This window comes from Pseudophryne corroboree, chromosome 6 (genome assembly GCF_028390025.1).
Source record: "Pseudophryne corroboree isolate aPseCor3 chromosome 6, aPseCor3.hap2, whole genome shotgun sequence".
NCBI classification, from domain to species: Eukaryota; Metazoa; Chordata; class Amphibia; order Anura; family Myobatrachidae; genus Pseudophryne; species Pseudophryne corroboree.
The window spans coordinates 376,071,046-376,083,972 of NC_086449.1; the positions used below are offsets into that span (position 1 = coordinate 376,071,046).

Consider the following 12,927-nt stretch of genomic DNA (forward strand, 5'->3'; position numbering starts at 1 on the left):
TAGTCGACACTAGAATCTCAGTCCGTGTCGGTATCTGTGTCAGGAATCTCTTATCTGAAGACAGGTTCCCCCCTAGGCCCTTTGGAGAGACAGAGACAGAGTATGCCAGCACACACCACAGCGCTATATGACCCAGGAAAAAACACAGTATGTTTACCCAGTAGCGCTGCTGTAATGTATAATCGCCAAATATGTGCCCCCCCCCCCCTCTACTTTAAAACCCTCTGTCACCATGTGTCAAGCAGGGGAGAGTCTGGAGAGCTTCCTCTCAGCGGTGCTGTGGAGAGAAAATGGCGCTGGTGAGTGCTGAGGGAGAAGCCCCGCCCCCTCGGCGGCGGGCTTCTGTCCCGCTCAAACTTAATAAAATATGGCGGGGGCTCTTTTATATACATGTACAGTGCCCACCTGTACATGTATATAGTCATTTGCCACAGGAGAGGTATTCTATTGCTGCCCAGGGCGCCCCCCCTGCGCCCTGCACCCTGCACCCTTACAGTGACCGGAGTGTGTGAGGTGTATGGGAGCAATGACGCACAGCTGCAGTGCTGTGCGTTACCTCAGTGAAGCACCTGAAGGCTTCTGCCGCCTCAGTAGTCTTCTTTCTTCGTTTCTTCCGGCTCTGTGAGAACGGCGGCGCGGCTCTGAGATGAACGCCCAGGACGAACCTGTGTTCCACTCCCTCTGGAGCTAATGGTGTCCAGTAGCCGAGAAGCAGAGCCTACCATTTAAGTAGGTCTGCTCCTCTCTCCTCAGTCCCTCGATGCAGGGAGTCTGTTGCCAGCAGAGCTCCCTGAAAATAAGAAAAAAACCTAACAAAATGCTTTCTTAGCAGGAAACTCAGGAGAGCTCCCTGCAGTGCACCCATCTTCCTCTGGGCACAGTCTAAAACTGAGGTCTGGAGGAGGGGCATAGAGGGAGGAGCCAGTGCACACCCAGAGTCTAAAGTCTTTCTTAAAGTGCCCATGTCTCCTGCGGAGCCCGTCTATTCCCCATGGTCCTTACAGAGTCCCAGCATCCTCTAGGACGTTAGAGAAAATTGGATTTTAAATACCTACCTGGGATCCAGTGATCATCAAGCAGTATGGTTTAGTATAAAGACAGGATCCAACTCCTGTCACACAAAAACAAAGGTGTTGAATTTTAGAAATGCTGACTTTGCAAAAATGGGAAGATGTTTAAGTGATTCATTGGCGGACTGGAGGAACTTGGAAGGAGTGCAGGAGAGATGGGGGAAACTGAAAAGTGCAATAGTAAGGGCAACAGACCTTTGTATCAAAAGAGTTAGGAAAAGCACCAGGAAAAGGAAGCCAACGTGGTTCACAAAAGAAGTATCAACTAGTGTGAAAGCAAAAAAGATGGCTTTTAGGAAATACAAACATACTCAAAATAATAATGACAAAGAGGTGTATCTTGACAGACAGAAGGATGCTAAGAAAGTGATCAGACGTGCAAAGTCAGAAGCTGAGGAGACAATGGCCCAGTCGGTAGATAAAAGGGGCAAAACTTTTTTTAAGTATATAAATGAAAGGAGAAAATCAAATGGAGGAATAATAAGACTTAAGACAGAGAGTGAGAATTTGGTGGAGGGAGACAAGGCAATAGCAGATAACCTAAATAATTATTTTTGCTCAGTTTTTACTACAGAAGAAGGGAAGGGGCCACAGTTATGTTGCAAGGACATTCATAAAAATAAGGTAGATGAAAGTACATTTACAGAGGAGAAGGTCCTAACTGAACTTTCAAAACTAAAAGTGGATAAAATCAATGGGGCCAGATGGGATACAGCCAAGGATACTAAAAGAGCTAAAAGATGTGCTGGTGGCACCATTAACATAATTATTTAACCAGTCACTAAATACAGGTGCCATTCCAGAGGACTGGAAAAGAGCAAATGTAGTTCCATTGTACAAAAGTGGAAGCAAGGAAGAAGCAAGTAACTACAGACCAGTAAGCCTTACATCAGTAGTAGGGAAAGTAATGGAAAAACTACTAAAAGAAAGAGTTGCGGAATATCTTAAATCAAACAACTTACAGGATCCAAAACAGCATGGATTTACTGGTGGGAGATCATGCCAAACAAATCTTATTGACTTTTTTGACTCTGTGATGAAAATAATAGATCAAGGGGGAGCTGTAGATGTAGCATATCTAGACTTTAGTAAGGCATTTGACACTGTCCCACATCGCAGACATCTAAATAAACTTGAAAGTGTGGGGGTGGATTATAGAATAGTTAAATGGATAAGAACCTGGTTGCAGGATAGGAAACAGACAGTTGTAGTAAATGGAGTGCAATCTATGGAGGGAAATGTTACCAGTGGAGTACCCCAGGGATCTGTACTCGGACCAGTTCTCTTTAATATCTTTGTTGGTGACATTGCAAATGGTATTGAAGGGAAAGTATGCCTTTTTGCAGATGATACAAAGATATGCAACAGGGTAGACACACCAGGAGGGGTAAAACAAATGATTGATGACCTAGCTAGGCTTGAAAAATGGTCAAGAACATGGCAACTACAGTTTAATGCTAAAAAATGCAAAATCATGCACTTGGGTCTCAAAAACCCAAAGGCTAAATATAGTATCAAGGGTACTATAATGGAAACTACTGAGGAGGAATGGTATTTAGGAGTCACTATTTCAAGTGACTTAAAGGCAGGAAAGCAATGCAACAAAGCAATGAGAAAGGCAAGTCAGATGCTTGGTTGCACAGGGAGAGGAATCAGTAGCAGGAAAAGAGAAGTAATAATGCCACTGTATAGGTCATTGGTGCAGCCTCATCTGGAATACTGTGTCCAGTTCTGGAGACCATATCTCCAGAAGGATATAAATACATTAGAGAGTGTACAAAGATGGGCAACTAAAATGGTGCATGGCCTACATCACAAAACTTACCCGGAAAGGCTAAAAGATCTTAACATGTATAGTATGGAGGAGAGAAGGGAAAGGGGAGACATGATAGAAACTTTCAAATATACCAAAGGTTTTAACAAAGTTCAGGAGGGAAACATTTTTCAAAGGAAGAAAAGTATTAGAACTCGAGGACATACACTGAAACTGGAGGGAGGCAGGTTCAGGGGAAATTTAAGGAAAAATTATTTCACAGAAAGGATAGTGGATAAGTGGAATAGCATCCCATCAGAGGTGGTAGAGGCCAAGACTGTAGAGCAAATTAAACATGCTTGGGATAGGCATATGAATATCCTTACAAAGAATTAAGGTTCAAAAAGGGTTGCGATTACCTAAAGGATAAAAAAAATGGGCAGACTAGATGGGCCAAGTGGTTCTTATCTGCCGTCAAATTCTATGTTTCTATGTTTAAATCCTTTTCTCGTAGTCCATAAGGGAAATTGAGGACAGAATTAGTACGATGGGTATAGACGGGTCCAAATGAGCCAGTGCACTTTAAAATTTCTTCAACTAGGTGTGCTGGCTCCTCCCATCTATACCTCCTCCTACAGGTCAGTTATAGGTAAAACAGTGCCGAAGGAGAATGACATACTTGAGAGAAGGAACATTACAACAATAATGGTGGTGAGAATTATACACCAGCACACCAAAACATAACCAGGCCAGCAACGTCTAGCAACAGTAACAACTGAACAGGTAACACAGAACAGAGAACCTGCAGAAAGTAACTGCACAGAGGCGGGCGCCCAATATCCCTTATGGACTACGAGAAAAGGATTTACCGGTAGGTATTTAAAATCCTATTTTCTCTAGCATCCATATGGGATATTGGGGACAGAATTAGTACGATGGGGATGTACCAAAGCTTCCAGAACGGGTGGGAACGTGCAGAGACTGCTGCAGCACCGCCTGCCCAAACTGGGTATCCTCCTTGGCCACGGTATCAAATTTTTTGAATTTCACAAAAGTGTTCTTCCCAGACCAGGTAGCAGCTCAGCATAGCGGTAAGGTCGAGACTCCACGGGCAGCCGCCCAGGAAGAGCCCACTGATCTTGTAGAGTGGGCCTTTAGAGACTTAGGAACAGGTAAGGCTGCAGACACATAGGCCTGTTGGATAGTAAGCCTAATCCAGCGAGCAATGGATTGCTTTGAAGCAAGACCACTCTTTATGCGCATCATAGAGCACGAACAAGGAATCAGTCTTCCTGACCCGAGCTGTGTGTTTGACATAGATCTTCAAAGCGCGCACCACAACCCAAGACTCCGGGGGAGCAAAAGCGTCAGAACAAGACAGAACCACAATAGGTTGATTCAGATGGAATGCGGAGACAACCTTCGGTAGGAACTGCTGTCTAGTCCGGAGCTCCGCTCTGTCCTCGTAAAAGACAGAGTAAGGACTTTTACATGATAAGTCCCCCAATTCTGAAACGCGTCTAGCAGAAGCTAGGGCCAACAACATCACTGTCTTCCACGTGAGGTCCTTGTCTTCTACTGTCATCAGAGGCTCAAACCAGGAGGACTGTAGAAATTGCAACACTACATCCAAAGCCCAGGGTGCCGTAGGCGGCACAAAGGGAGTTTGTATGTGGAGCACCCATTGTAAGAAGGTCTGAACTTCTGGCAACATAGCCAATTTCTTCTGAAAGAAAATTGAAAGAGCTGAAATCTGGACCTTAACGGAACCCAGACGTAAGCCTTTATACACACCAGCGTGCAGGAAACGTCCCAAGTGAAACTCCGCAGGCGGATACGTGCGTTCCTCGCATCAGAAGACATATCTCCTCCAGATATGATGATAATGTTTTGACGTGACAGATTTTCTGGCTTGCACCATAGTGGCAATGAACTTTTTGGAAAACCCTTTCAGAGCTAGAATATTTCGCTCAACTTCCATGTCGTCAAACGAAGCCCCCGTAAGTCCGGGTAGACAAGCGGCCCTTGCTGAAGAAGATCCTTTCTTAGCGGCAGAGCCGCTTTGACCCCTGCATGAGACTGGCTTATTACATGGTACCAAGCATTTATGTGAGGTTACTAACATTTAGGAGACCTGGCCAGTATAAAATTTACACAGTAGCTCCGGTGCCATAGTGGGGGCGGAGCTACATCAGAGCTGGCTCAGCTGCATTTTGGTGCTTTCTTCTGCATAAGCAGCAGCAGCCTCAAACAGCTCCTCCTTAATTGTCACACGCTGGATCACTGGTACAGTGTGTAGAGGGGAAGAGCCGCTATTTTGTGCACAAATATCATCCCTCTGAGGGATTTTTCATTAGACAGACTCACTGTTTAGATGTTTGTATAAAACGCTGACAGCCTCACTGGGGCTGTGCAGCGCTGGATGCACTGGTGTGCTCTCTCCTGTCTCTCCTCTCACATGCAGTAGGGCAGGCTTGTATTGTGTTTCAGGCTGTGTTGTATATGTATTGTACCTGTTTTTCTTTTCACAATGGTAAAACAGAAGTTATGCAGTGTGTGTAATGCTAGATTTTCCCCTAGCTCATCTGACTCAATATCATGTGAGCAATGTAGTCAGTTATCACAAAATGCTGGTACAATGTGGGGGAGAGTCCAGAGCCTTCCTGGCTGGGGGCTATCAAAACTATGATGTCTGATATGTCATCTCAACTCACTGCAAATGCCAATAAAACTCAGGAACTGCAACAAGCAGTGGCAAATCTAGCTGCTAAACATGGCCCCCTGTCAACTACAAGTGCACAAAAACGTGCTCTACCTGCACTTCTATCAGATACTGATGATGATATACAGGATGATGTGGACCCCATAAGCGGGGACTCCACCCGTACACAGGGTATTGAACCCCTTATATTTGTTATACGGGATGTGTTAAAGCACCCCCTGGAGGATGCTACTAATCAGCAGTCATTTGTCCTCCCACAAGACAAACTGACTGTCACCTTCCCTGAGTCTAAAGAATTGGATGATTTATTTAAATTAGCCTGGAAAAATCCAGATAAAAAATATCAGGTGTCCAAAAGGTTTTTAAATACCTTCCCATTTGCCTCTGCAGGCAGTAAATTCTGGGAAGAATCTCTCTCTTTTTTAAAAAAACACTTCAATCCCCAACACATTGCGTTAAGGGAAAAATTATACAGACGGACCTTAATACATCTCATGGTTTTGGCTGAGGCCATTTATTAAAGAATACACACACTCTCCAAACATATTTTCGTCTATGATCACACATTTATTAATGAATTCACACAGGTTTTTGTAGAATTCGAATGTGTATATATATATATATATATATATATATATATATATATATATATATATATATATATATACACATAAAATAGTAATTTTAAGGCATACCAATAAAAATTGTTATTTTATGATTGTTCCATGATAAAATAAATCCTTGTGTTACCTCAGATAAGAGTGCTCCCTCCCAGGGTCATCTTTGTCTTCTCTGTAAGCCCCCCCTTCTTTCGATACATGTTTCTATACCCTTGGGAGCACCACTGACCGTCAAAATCCTTGTTACCAATAATACCAATTTGGTGTAGGTACACTATTGACCAATCAAGGGAAAGAATATCCCGAGAGTGTCAGTTTATTCTGGGGTAACGATATACTGTACAGTTTTTTCCTGTGCGGCCTTCCTCAAACTTCTTTCTTTTTTGCCAAGAATCTCTCCCTAGCGGGGTACCCGGTGTGTACTCACCACAGATGATCACCTTCAGGCAGTGTTAATGGTGTGCAGCATGCTGCGACAGCCAAGGCGCCATGCCCCGCTGAACAACCGTCCTGCAGCGGGGAAGCGGATCTGCACCTCAAGAGGCCGGTGACCGCTTCCCTCAACTCCCACGGCGCAGGCATTCTGTTGCCCAAACAGCATATCGAAAGAAATAAAAGTTTAAAAGAAATTGAAAAAAAACTCTGGAGCTTGCAGTATGTGCATCCTCTCCTGAGGGCACTTTTTTCTAAACGGACCTGTAGGAGGAGGCATAGAGGGGAGGAGCCAGCACACCCAGTTGAAGAAATTCAAAGTGCACTGGCTCCTTTGGACCCGTCTATACCCATCGTACTAATTCTGTCCCCAATATACCTTATGGATGCTAGAGAAATTCTGATTTATGAACTATATTTTAATTTTAAATGACTTAAAATAGCTGTAGTGGTGCCCAAGTAATGAAAAAATGGGAACCACTATATTAAAACAAGCATTACTAGAAATTCATTATTAGGCTTTTAACATCAGGAAGCTTGGCAACATGCATCACTAACCAGAACTCAATTATAGATAGCTCATAATACCAGTGCCCCTGTCAGCATGCAGGTTTAAAGAACCACTAAAACCCCAAATTAATCTACAGCACACATTGTTCAGCTTATATTGAACTCCATTACAGACACCAGAAGCTCCTCCCACATCTTTTGACAATGGGCTGATGGAATCTGATATCTGGTCAAAATGATGAATACCAGATAAGTCTATGGTGTATGAATAAACGAATACACACTGTGCCCTTATGCAAAGAAAGTTTGCTTAGTTATCAGTCAGTATTTGTTCAGACCTGATCGTTATTGGCCAAAATCGCACAGCGGCCGATTATCGAATGACTGCGCATGCACTGCAATGTACAGGCGCGTCGCAAAACAGCATCAGGATGGCGCAAAAATTTTGATTGCACGGGCGTTTGCAAGGTGACTGACAAGAAGCGGGTATTTGTGGGTTGTAACTGGCCGTTTTCTGGGAGTGTCAAGAAAAACACAGGCGTTCCCAAGCGTTTTCAGGGAGGGAGTGTGAGGTCAGCTCCTGTAGGATTAAGTCCTAGGCTACGCACAGACAAGAAAAATCATTCAATAGTGAGTAAGCTGCGAACGGATTTGTAGCTGTCCGCTGTCTGGTGGAATTTTCGCATGCCATGCACATGTATTCGCACAGTTGCATGGGGCGGGTTTTCACTCTCTACGGGTGGTGACTATCTGATCGCAGACTGCTGCAAAAACGCAAAGCAGTGATCAGGTCTGAATCGAGCCCTTAATTAGAAAAGCACCTACATCCTAACAAGTCAACCTTCTAGAAAGGACATATTAGTGAAGTATTAAGACATCTGCCATTCCATGTATATTAATCATCTCAGTAATACAGTCAGTGACATATATTAATGTGAATAATGGCTTTACTTCCCTTAAAAACACTATCACAGGAAAGGATATGGAGAAGGACTCCACCCTGGTGAAGAATGCTTCTTTATTTCTAGCCTCACAGGAGTCTGGATTGTGTGAAGCGTCCAAATCATCATTCTGTTCTGACAAAATACTATTCTCCTTTCTGATGAGACAAAATAATAGTTACCAAGTACCACTGAAGTGCACCTGAAGAAACAAACGCAAGGGCAAGAAGAATTCAATGCAAACTCACACCTGAAGCCCTGGTGCCAACTGGCCTAGGGCTCGTGGAATCATGGAGGATCCATACACTTCAGGTATCATCTATGGTTCATAGTACCTTGGCAGGTCAATCTTTGAACTGGTAACGAAAAAACCGTGGGGACCCCACACTCTTTGTCTCCCAATTTTTCCAGTACCAGACTAAGCAGAAGTGCAAGTGCTGGTTACGTTTAGATGGGGAGATCCTATGCTTTTTTCCCCCCTTTTCTTTTAATTATTAGCATGTTTCCAGCAAACATGCTGAAAACAATTTGGAATTCCAGCGAGTGTGGCTTCACACATTGTGGGAAGGTTGCGGAGTCGGTCAGAAACTTACATTATATCAGGTGAGTTGCTATGTAGACTAGTAGGTAACTCACTGCGGGTCCCAATATGTTTAACTTGGCAAACTACTACATTTATACCAAAGTCTCCTAAAACAGGCCACAATCCTCAAAGTGGTTTCCATTTTGGAATGCTTTAAATGCAAATTGTCTAATGCTGATTTTATAAGAGCTATGTAACCACCTACTATAAGGTAGGGACGGACTTTGGAAGCCCAGCATCAAATTATGGCTGGGCTTCAGCCATCTAAACTTTTGATGCGATGGTGACTAACTATCGCATCAAAAGAATTTGATGGAAAAAGTATTCATATGACTTGCGCATGTGTAAAAATAAAATCCTGTTTGCACATGCGCAAAAGCAACCCATGGCAGTTCCCGATGTTAAACAGCTGAATTCAGCTGTATTTTTACATTGGATGGCCATCACATCCACACCATTCGATGGGGGTTACCACCGGAAAGCCACCATTGAATGGTGAAAACACTAACATCAGAAGAAAAACACTGATGGTTGCAAACCATCGGAAAATGATGTTCATCCCTACTATGAGGTGATCTTGCGCAACAGAGAGACCTGCCCTTGATTGCCTTGGAGAATAAGGTGCCTGTCAGTATCAGACAATGATCTGCTAAGTATATTCCTGGAAACTATTTTATTAGTGTAAAGTTAATTTGGTCATGCACTGTATTAAAACCGCTATGCCTTTGCTTTAGCTTATTAAACAAAATTGTGTTAGTAAAGTGTGATTAGGTATATACCAGTTGTTCTCAAATGCGGTCCAGGTTTTAGGTATATACATGGCACAGCATAGATGGTTAAATCAAATTGACTAAGGTCATAGGTTCCCAAACGCGGTCCTCAAGGCACCCCAACGGTCCAGGTTTTAAATGTATCCATGCTTGGCCACAGGTGACTTAATTAGCGCCTCAGTCAATTTGTTTAACCATCTGTACCGAGCCATGGCTATACCTAAATCCTGGACTGTTGGGGTGCCTTGAGGACCGCATTTGGAAACCTCTGACTTAGGTGCTAATTAAGTCACCTGTGGCCAAACATGGATACACCTGGACTGTTTTGGTGCCTTTAGGGCCGCGTTTGAGAACCTCTGCACTAGACAGAAAACCTATGTCTCTATCCCAGTGGTTTTCAAATGCAGTCCTAAGGACCCCAAACAGTTCATGTTTTCAAGGTCACCTAGAAGGTGCACAGGTGTATTCAATACTCACTGAAAACATCCACATGTGGAGCTACTTCACTTCTGATTCTGGGAGGTGACCATGAAAACATGAACTGTATGGGGTCCAGAGTTTAAGAACCTATGCTCTATCCCAGAGGTTCTCAAACTCGGTCCTCGGGGGCACACACAGTGCATGTTTTGCAGGTAACCCAGCAGGTGCACAGGTGTATTAATTACTCACTGACACATTGTAAAAGGTCCACAGGTGGAACTAATTATTTCACTTGCGATTCTGTGAGGAGACCTGCAAAACATGCACCGTGTGGGGTCCTGAGGACCGAGTTTGAGAACCTGTGCTCTATCCTTTTCTTTTTCTCCTGTTATTACAAGCAAGTCTTCATCAGAGTTCTGATAGGCCCTACACAATGGGCAAATTGAACGATGATCGATATGAACGTTGAACGATATCGTCCAAATTGGCTTGCTATGTTTAACGAAGAATGACTGCGGGCATGCGCATCGGTCATCGTCGGTGCTTCCACAATAAACGATATATCGTTCATATCATACTTAAATATCGCCCAGCGTGTAAGGCCTATTACACTTTACCTTCTAAATTCATGATAACTTTCTCCAAGCATCCAGACACAAAATACATCAAACTACTGATGTATGAACTATAACCAGGCCAGGATTTGTGAATTGTCCAAACAGGTACTGACCTAGAACAGCATTCTATAAAACAGTGGTTCTCAAACTCGGTCCTCAGGACCCCACACAGTGCATGTTTTGCAGGTACCCCAGCAAGTGCACAGGTGTATTCATTATTCACTGACACATTTTAAAAGGTCCACAGGTGGAGCAAATGATTTCACTTGTGATTCTGTGAGGAGACCTGCAAAACATGCACTGTGTGGGGTCCCGAGGACCGAGTTTGAGAACCTGTGCTATAAAAGATAAGATGTTGTAGCAGCTTATGTTAGGTTACTGAGTGATATAGAGGGATGGAAGCATAAAGCAGCATACAAAATATGGTATTGTGTATCAATAGTATACAGCAAGAATGTATAACTACAACAAAAAGACATCATGATCTTTGCAGACCTTCTGGCTGCTATCAAATTAACTTCCCACTGTATGTTTTATTACAGTTATCTATGTAAAATGAATGTAAAACGAAAAGAAAAACAATTAATTCAGCAAGAGTAACTTACACAATAGTATATAAAATTAGTTTAGCTGTACAGCATCTTAAACCTGGTAGAAACTGATTATGGGTGGAGATGTATCAAACCTTAGAGACAAAGTAGAGACGTTACCCATAGCAAGTTGCATACATCTATTAATTTATCTAACACAGTCTATGACAGAACTCTGTTGCTATGGGCAACTTTTCCACTGTATCTCTCTTTAAGGTTTGATACACCTCCACCTAACATACCTTCCAACGGGATCCGGTCTGAAGATCGACAGTGTCTAGGTCGACAATGTTTAGGTCGACCACTTTAGGTCGACATGGATGGAAGGTCGACAGGGTTTCTAGGTCGACATGTGCTAGGTCGACATGAGTTTTTCAAAAAAATTTCTTTTTTTGAATTTTTTCATACTTAACGATCCACGTGGACTACGATTGGAACGGTAAAGTGTGCCGAGCGAAGCGGTAGCGGAGCGAAGGCACCATGCCCGAAGCATGGCGAGCGAAGCGAGTCATGCGAGGGGACGCGGTGCACTAATTTGGGATCCCGGTCACTCTACAAAGAAAACGACACCAAAAAATAAATAAATCCTCATGTCGACCTTTAGACCTGTCGACCTAGCACATGTCGACCTAGAAACCCTGTCGACCTTCCATCCATGTCGACCTAGTGACTGTCGACCTATAGTGGTCGACCTAAACATTGTCGACCTAGACACTGTCGATTTGATGAACCACACCCCCTTCCAACATGACCATCTCCAGGAGGGACAGCATGCTCTGCTCCTACACTTCCCTCTTAACTTATGATTGCAACCACCTGTGCTGAAACACCTTTCTTGTCCATTAACCGGTTCAAAACAGGTGCCAGCAATCATACATTCAGAGGGATGTCTAGGAGCAGCGCATTGTGTATCTCCTGGAGAGAGTCATGTTGGGAGGTATGCTCTAAGACTGTGATTAGCTGGGTCCATGAGAGAGATGCTGCCATTTTATACTCTTCCCCCGTCCCTCCTCACCGCCAGTCACTGCTCCGCTCCTCACTCACTATGCCCTCGTTTATTAGGTCCCTGACTTTTCCAGGAGTCCCTACGGGAGATCTAAGAGGAGTTGTCGTTGATTCAGTACAGGACGCTGCCATCTTGATAACCCCGGAAGTGTCTCCCCAGCATGCACCGGATGTCATCTGGTCACACAATGTGGCCGAGCGCGCTCCCGAGTGCATCCCGACCCGACCCGGGCACTGAGACTGGAGAGACGGCTGCAGCTGCTGATAGTGATCGCGTGGCGAGCAGAGCAACACATGGAAGGAATAGCACAGTGCATAGATAGATGCTGGAATTATGCTGTGTACGCAGCAACCTAGTTCTCTGACTGGGAGAGCCGACATTACCTTATCTTTGGTGCATATATATTTATTTTTATTGTAGTCAGTCCACGAAAATAAATATTTATCGCTGCAATAGGGAATATTTAGTCATCCAGAGGTGTTTAATTTATGCAATATAGGAACAACAATGCCATACCCATTAGCATTATAATAATATACCATACCCATTAGAATTATAATACATGTAATTGTACATCATAATCAAGTTTCTTGACATACATTGGCCAATATATGAGCCTGCCCACCAACCGTCAAGGTGACCTCATCCGACTGGTCTTTAATGGGGCCCACCCACACGGTGTTATTTGTGCTAGGTGCGATCTGAGCCTATACAATGTATGCTATGTGATTTGTACTAGGTGGGGGTATGTTATTTGAACTACATCCGATTTTGAATACACTATACTGTATGCAATGTACAGAAATACCTGCCTGCACATACTATTTTGCCTTGAGATATTGACTAGACGGGAGCGTGCATTGCATCGCAAGGGACAATACACACAGTGCGAT

The 12,927-nt window shown here is 43.7% G+C and overlaps 1 protein-coding gene across 1 annotated transcript in view; it reads right to left on the reverse strand.

The window, feature by feature from the left end:
• ZC3HC1 (zinc finger C3HC-type containing 1) overlaps window positions 1-12,249 on the reverse strand; it is a 59,786-nt gene extending 47,537 nt beyond the window's left edge. Inside the window, exons 1-2 of the mRNA XM_063926737.1 lie at window positions 12,044-12,249; window positions 8,092-8,206 (exon numbers count right to left, since the gene is read on the reverse strand). Coding sequence (XP_063782807.1) covers window positions 8,092-8,206; window positions 12,044-12,249 — 321 coding nt within the window. The remainder of the gene's footprint in view (window positions 1-8,091; window positions 8,207-12,043) is intronic.
• Window positions 12,250-12,927: the final 678 nt, after the last annotated feature.